General features: G+C 46.7%; 1 protein-coding gene across 1 annotated transcript in view; it reads right to left on the bottom strand.

The window, feature by feature from the left end:
- Nucleotides 1-2,029: 2,029 nt before the first annotated feature.
- The window catches only part of Capn2 (calpain 2), a 48,574-nt gene continuing 43,078 nt past the window's right edge, over nt 2,030-7,525 (bottom strand). The window contains exons 16-19 of the mRNA XM_055609705.1: nt 6,907-6,985; nt 5,253-5,369; nt 4,731-4,789; nt 2,030-3,043 (exon numbers count right to left, since the gene is read on the bottom strand). Of these exons, the coding sequence (XP_055465680.1) occupies nt 3,020-3,043; nt 4,731-4,789; nt 5,253-5,369; nt 6,907-6,985 (279 nt within the window). The 3' untranslated portion in view covers nt 2,030-3,019. The remainder of the gene's footprint in view (nt 3,044-4,730; nt 4,790-5,252; nt 5,370-6,906; nt 6,986-7,525) is intronic.

Consider the following 7,525-nt stretch of genomic DNA (forward strand, 5'->3'; position numbering starts at 1 on the left):
GATTCTTGTTTAGAGTTAGGCAGTGGACACTGAGACATTGTTGGGTATATTTTTTGTAGTATTTGGATTTTTTTTTAATGGGTAGTTAAAAAGCTTACAGAGCATCCTGTAAGCAATTATGTATTCTGTTGCTTGCCACTGTGTGTTGATTCAATGGCTATATACAACTCACAATTTATCAAACGATTTAATGTTTAACGTGGGCTGTTTTTCAGTTCTCTGTATTGCTATTGTAGTCATTCTAACAGTGGGCTGTGGTACAGAGAAGAGTTTATTTAGACTTTGCTCAGATATAATAGGCAGTGAAGCCTTGGCTGGAGGTGCTCTCATGTGACTGGAGTTGATAAAAGCAACAGACAGAAGGGAAGTAGGGTAATGTGGACTCGGGTCAGAGGAAGCAGTGAGTGGAATTAAAGGGAGCAGAGTCTGGTGGAGAGCTTGGTCTGGGGCCTGGGAAGAGTTTTGAGGAGTTGGCTTGAGGGGGAACTGGTCCTTAGCCATGTAAGGAGACTGATAGGCTGTCATTTGGCTAGATGGTACCAGGTGGAGAAGTGATTAGGGAACAAAGGATCTAGGCGGGATAGCTTAGAATCTCTGGCCCCGGGGAAGGACAGGCCAGGGTAGGGCAGCTGTGTGATTAGGCTGCCGTTGAAAAGCTGTGAGAAGAAAGGCTGAAGAGATGACTGTACCCAGTCCACAGAAGGGCCAAGATAGGTCTGAGCTTGCAATTCAGGGCAGAGGTTTAGGGGAGTGGTGGTGAGGTGTAGGCCAGGACAGTCCCTATGGGGTCAGACAGTTGGGAGTCTGTTTCCTCCCTGTAAAATGGGCACTGACCAGCTTTTGTTTGTCAACTTGCTTATCTTTATGTGTCCGTGTGTGTCGCCTGCTTACAGACGTGTGTACTACATGCCTGCAGTGCCGATGGAGGCCACCAGATCCGCTGGGACGAGTTACAGAAGGCTGTGAGCTGCCGTGGGGTGCTGGGGACTGAACTTGGGCTCACTCTGCCCCCCTTCCTTCATTTCCACAAAGAGCAAAGTTGGCAGCAGGGAGAGCACTTTGCAATTAGAGCGCAGCCAGGAGGACCTGGCTGCATGCTGCCAGCTAGTGATGTCTAGAGTGGCCTCTGCCGTTTGGGAGGGGCCACCTGAGACCATTCCCTCGGTTTACTAAGGCAGGACCCCACCCTCTCTCCCTCCTGGATCTCCTTACTTCATGTTTCAAACATCTTATGACCTTCCTCAATCCTAGTCCATCTTTAGTCCTTCCCCTACACTCATCTGTAGTTCTGAGATATCCATTCCTCTCTATCTCTGTGTTGAACAGAGGAAGCTCTTGCTAGTGACCTGAGTTAGCTCCATATTCCCTCTCCAACCTCTTAGCCTTCCCAGCCCACTCTGTGTTTGAGAAATCCATCTACTACATGACGTGGTGCTATAATTCCCAAACTGTGGAGGTGGCGACAGGGGACCGGGAATTCAAGGCCGATGTTAGCCATATAGTTACGAGTCTATCTAATCATAGACTGTATGATTCCCTGTTATATTCCCAGCCCCTGAAAAAAAATCTGCCCCCTAAACTGTCTGTGAAATACTAGGTAGCATTTTCCCATTAGGCACCTTCTTCCTTTCCCATTTTGTGATTCTTTTAAGGATCACCAGTGAAGGCCTAACCCTAAATTAGTGATTGAATATGTGGGTTTTCTCATCTCCTGTGCTCGCTTCCCATCCCCATGGGAGCTGGCCTAAGTGATGGAGCCAGCAATGATACAAGACACTTCCCCAAAGCCTTCCTAAACAGGACAAAGAAGCAGGTGAAATTAGAGCTGCCCTTTCTGGTCGAATGACTAGAACATCTGAACTGAAGTTTTAAAACATTATATAATTTCATAATTTAATAGTAGGCAAGATGTCTTCTTGGTGTATGAATTTGCAGAACAGTAGACCTTGTTTAAGAACCCAACTGTAACCCTGTGTGCTCATAAACCCTCCCATGGGGGCTGCACTCTAGGAAGAAAAACAAGGTGTGGTGTGGCTGCATTGCAACCCTTTATTAACAGTACATTTGGAAGGAGATAAGGCAATATGTTTAATCTGTTGCTAGCATTTGTTCAAGATTAAGAAGCCAGCTTGTTTAAGAAGACCTTCTAAGTCCTGTCTTCCCCAGCAGTATGCACAATGCCTGGGGTTAGTGAAGTACATAAAATTCGAGGCAGCCAACAGTTTGTCCTTTATCATGATCTTCTTGCAAACTGGACACCTGGTTCCACTGGTGAGGAGCAGAATGCTCTCACTACTCACGACTCATAAGACTTAAGACTTAAATGTGTAAGGCCAAATACGGTCAAGGACTTGAGTTTAAGAATGACTTGCTGTTCATGAAGGGTATAAAAACCATCTTTTGTTAGAACCAAATTATGGATGCATTTTTTAAATTGACATTTATTTTTTGAGACAGAGTCTTGCTCAGGTTGGCCTTGTCTCAGACTCCTGTTGTTGTACCAGTCACCACTCTTGGCTCCTGGATTCTTTAGATGTCTCCACCAGGCTACTTCAGGATGCTTCATTGCATTTCCTGAGTTTGCTCAGGGCAAGTGGCAGTCCCTGGGCTGCTGTGGTAGATGCCACCACTGCGTTTTAAAACTTAATTTCTTTTAAAGTTCGTATCAAGGCCTTGTAGCCTCAGAGATTGACTTACTGTTTGCCCAGTTATTTAAACCTCTCTGCATTCCTTTTTGATTTAATATTGCTATGAACAGGAAAATGTGTGGACTTAAAAAGTATATACTATTTACAAACATAAAGCTTTTTTTTGAGCTTCCTAAGGGTTATGCAATTCATTTGCATTTGGCTTAATGATACACAAATCTTTGATATGTGAAAATTCATCTATCTCAGATGGTTATATTCTTTTTTAATCATCCGATTAAGTAAATGTTCCCTTAAGTTCCAGATACAAAGTGTTTAGAAGGTCAGGCGTTGACTGTTTTCTTCCATTAGAAGTCTTCAGGCGTGTAACCTCAGAGTACTGTAAAACTCAGCCACTGTGTAAAGAGAAGAACCAGTCATTCAGGGACCATCAGTAAAACGAAAGACTTTCTATTCTGGAAGACGGCTGAACCCGGAAGCTTACCAAGAGCTAAGACATCAGTGTCCTAGCAGTTCATTCTACCTACCTTCCGGAGTCTAGTTTTAGCAGTGTGGTGATTGGTGTGATTGGAGCTGGTGGTTATTGTAGTGCTAAGTGAATGAGGGGTGACATTCAACTAATGTAGGAACCAGCATTTTTATACCTCTGCCTCAGCACAACACATCAGAGGTTTGTTTGGGGGCTGGTGTGTGATGGTGCATACTAGGGAGGCTGAGGCAAGCAGATTTCTATGAATTTGAGGCTAGCCCAGTCTACATAGAGAATTCCAGGACAGCTAGGGCTACCTAGTGAGAACCTGTCTCAAAAAGAAAAAAAATGTTTGAGATGTGGACATCCAGAAACCACTGTTTTCAGCCCTGGCTCTATATTGGAGTGAGAAGCACCCTGTCAGACTCTTACGTCGATGTAGAATACACCAAGTCATCAGGACTCTGGCAAAGACCCCTGGGGTGATGTAACCACAGCTGAGGTTGAAAATCAAGAAAAGCACTGCATAATTACGGGGTGACTTTCTAGACATGGCTCCTCCTGGGCAACATCTGCAAACAGGAACTTGTGGAGGCAAAGTGAAAAGGAGGATGGTAGAAACATGTCCCTTAGGGAGTGGAAAGGGGCTGGGCAGGGTAGAAAGGCCAGTGTCTGTGAGCAGGGCGTGGGGTGGGCAAGTGGGGTGAGCCTTTTGTTACCAAGGTGACAGGATGCCCTATGCTTTGTTTTTGGTGGAGATGCCCACCACATTGACTTAGACTGATCTCAGAGATGTGTGTTGCTGAGGTCCAGACGCATACGCCTGTACGGCATATGACAAGTGCGTGCATTGTTGTTAGTTTCATTTTAAAGGGGAGAGAGAGTAGAGAGAAGCATTCGTCTTAGAAAACGCTCTAAGTAGATATGTCCTAAGAATGGCAGGTCTCCCTGTACCCCAACCTGAATTCCATCCAAAGGGTTTCATTCTACGAGCACATGCTCTCAAGTTCCAATCGGTTCTTTCCTCAGCCATCTGGTCTACCCAGTTATCTTAGTATAACCTGGTGCTTATGCTCCAAAGCCCATGGGACAAGAGACCCAGGTATATTTTTCTAGGCTGGAGAATCAGCAAGTGGTTCAGAAATAGCAAGTCAAAATGCGTCATGGGACTTTACAGCCATTTACAGGCCTATCGAGAACAGACCAGAAAAAAATTCAGAAGCAAATTTTTCAAACATGTCACCTGCCAGGTGGTGGTGGTGCATGTTTGTAATCCCAGCATTTGGGAGGCAGAGGCAGGCAGGTCTCTGTGAGTATGAGGCCAGCCTGCTCTACAGAGTGAGTTCTAGAGCAGCCAGGGCTATACAGAGAAACCTTGCCTCAAAAAACAAAAACAAAAAACCAACCAAACAAACAAACAAACAAAAAAAAAACCACAAAGAAAAAGAAAAGAATGTCACCCTAGGAAGAGCCTGCTCAGGTCACCCCAGGGACAGTTTTTCAGGTCACCCTAGGAACAATCCATTTAGCCTTGTTATCCCCAACCAGCCTGTCCTGACCCATCTTCCACCAGCCTTCCCGGGAGCCAAGGCTGGCATGAGCTGCTGACTCACAGAGATAAGGTCAAGCGTTATCGTCCCAGTGTTCTCCGGATCCAGCTCCTTGAAGATCTCTGTGGAGGGAGGACAGGGGTGTGAAAAACGAGGGAGCAAAAGTGCAGATTCCAGCACCGTCCAGTATGGCAGCTGATTCTTGTTGGATGCCACCAGCGACTACTCTTTCCTGCTTTCTCAGCTTAACAGAGGGGAAGTTTATTATCAACTCACAGACACATCTAGTGACTGCACCCTGCTAGAGACAAGACAGGCGAGTGGTTCTCAACCTCCCTAACGCTGCCATCCTTCAATCCAGTTCCTCATGTTGTGGTGACCCTAGCCATTAAATGACTTTCATGGCTACTCTGTAATTGAAAGCTTGCTTCTGTTATGAACTGTAATATAAAATCTGCATTTTCCTACAGCTTTAGGCGGCCCCTGTGAAAGGGGTCATCAACGCCAAAGGGGTCACGACCCACAGGTTGAGAACCACTGAGAGAGGCCTAACTCCTAGTGAACGGAATGGAAAGAGCCACTTACTGAATAGCACTTCCAGCCGAACCAAACAGCGAACAAAACTGTTAAAATCGATGATGAGTTCCTCATCGGCAAACCGGGCAACAATGACTTGGTGGAGTTGATAGGGCAGCTTGAAACCTGGAGGTGAGTGGACAAACGCCATTGGCTGAGGGTCGGACCCATCATCCAGCTCTGCTCCCAGGCTGGGGAGCCGACGTGAACCCCACACACCCTCTCCCATTACTTTATTTATATGTTCTTGAAGTCTATTTTTACATGTGTGTACCTGCTTTCCTGTGTGTGCGGCACCTGTGTGTAGTGCCTGCAGAAGCCAGAAGAGGGCGCCAGCTCCGAGAGAGCTGGAGACTTACAAGTGGTTGTGAGCTGCCCCATGTGGGTGTTGGGAACCAGTCGGTCATCTGTGAGAGCAGCAAATACTCTCAACCACCAAAGCGGCTCCCCTCAGTGTGTGACACTTTAAATTACCCCTGCAACTGCCTTTGTCTACAGGTGGTGTGGCGGCTTGAATTCTGCAATGTAGTTCCTTCTGATATTTCTTGTTTCTAAACTATTCCATCACCATGTTCTGTTTCCTCCCTAACAAGTGAAGCTTTTGCCTGTTCTTTTGCAATGGTCGTGCTGGTCTGTATTGACAGCCATGATCTCATTTTTTTTTTTTTTTTTTTTTTACCATTTAGTTTGAAATCATCTTGGAGATTAGCTTCTTCCCAGATTTAGGTGGCAGACTGATTGTGGCAAATTGATTAATATTAATTCTTCCTTGTAAACAGAAAAGGAACTTTAACAGGCCCAGGGCTGTCTGGGCGTAGCTACATGTCCCAGCTTTCCTTGCAGCTGTATGAGTCCTTGGGATCAAGTTCTGGCCAACAGTGTGAGTGAGAAGAAGTCATGGGTGCGCCTTCAAAAGCAAGGAGTCCTTTGTGTGTTGATCTCTTGACAGCATGTAATGGTGGTGACCTGTTGTCCCAGATCCCTAAACAGTGGATAGGAGGAGCCTGGTGTTCTAACAGCGGGAGGCCCCATCTCAGCCCTGGCTGCTTGAGGGGACCCGTTTAAACCACTCTTGTTCGGAGTCTTGTGTAGTCAGATTTGTCCTTGAAGCATAGAAGTCTCCTTTGGTGGTATTTGCTAGGTTCACATCCTAGTTATGATGTGTGTTCTGCTGGGGCCTTCCTGAAGGCTGAGCTGACACAGTCGGGTTCTACCAAATCAGGTCTGCAGGGAAAAGAGTGTGAGGAGTATGGACACACGCATGCACGCGCGTGTGCACGCACACTAAGAGCTGGCTTTGCATGCTTGCTCTGAGAGGCTGTTCCAGGCAAAACTTGGATTCCAGAGGATGCCACGTGCAGAGCTTCCAGGAAGGCAGGTAATTGTAGCAGTCAGTCAGTCTTTTTGAGGGGAAAGGAGAAGGATGTGTTTGTATGTTCTTCTGGACCAGTGCCCGCTTTATGTCACAGCTCACTGGATTGTCTATTTTTTTTTTTTTTTTTTTTTTGTGGTGCTGGGGCTAGAACCCGGAACCTTGTGCACAGTAGGCAAGATGTACCTCTGAGCTACACCCCCAGACCCATCAATAAAGCTTTCTGTCCTACGGTATAGAATGAGGCTTCATGGGAACCGCAGGTGAGGGGGCGTGGGTGTGAAGAGTTACCTGCTTCTTCCAGAGCTTTCCGCATCTCGTAGGAGTTCATTGTCCCAGACCTGTCAACGTCGGCTTCTCGGTAAATTTTCTGGAACATGCAAAATGCTTATTAGAACCATGACACAAAGCCAAACAGGTGTGACGGTGCCTGGAAGGTGTGTGCCGAGTGGGCGTGAAGGCTTCCATCTCCACGATTCCAGTTTGGCCTTACCGGGATCACCCTCACCTTCAGCACCTGCTAATGCTTTTGCCTTTTTCTACCACCTGACTTCTCAGTGTGCCCATCAAATCACCTAGTCAGTCAGCACAGGCCCACATTACGCTTTACATGCGACTTGCCACAAACCCAAGCTACAAAAGGCCATGCAGCAAACTCCTGACGGTGACCTCATTTCTGGCCACCAAAGCAGGCAAAGGAAAGGACAAGGCTGCTTCCCTTGCAAAGCCCTTGCTTAGTTTGCTGGTTTGGCATAGCCAGATCTTTACTCGTGCTGAGCTCTACCCTGGATAAAGTTCGATTCCCTTGGAAATGGGAGCCTACTCTCCAGAGGAGTTGCATCTTAAAGTACAAGCCTAGAATGCCCCCCTCCCCAGCACTGATCCACCCAGCCCAGGGTACCCAGGACCC

Source organism: Psammomys obesus, unplaced genomic scaffold (genome assembly GCF_907164565.1).
Source record: "Psammomys obesus unplaced genomic scaffold, mPsaObe1.curated_primary_1811, whole genome shotgun sequence".
NCBI lineage: Eukaryota > Metazoa > Chordata > Mammalia > Rodentia > Muridae > Psammomys > Psammomys obesus.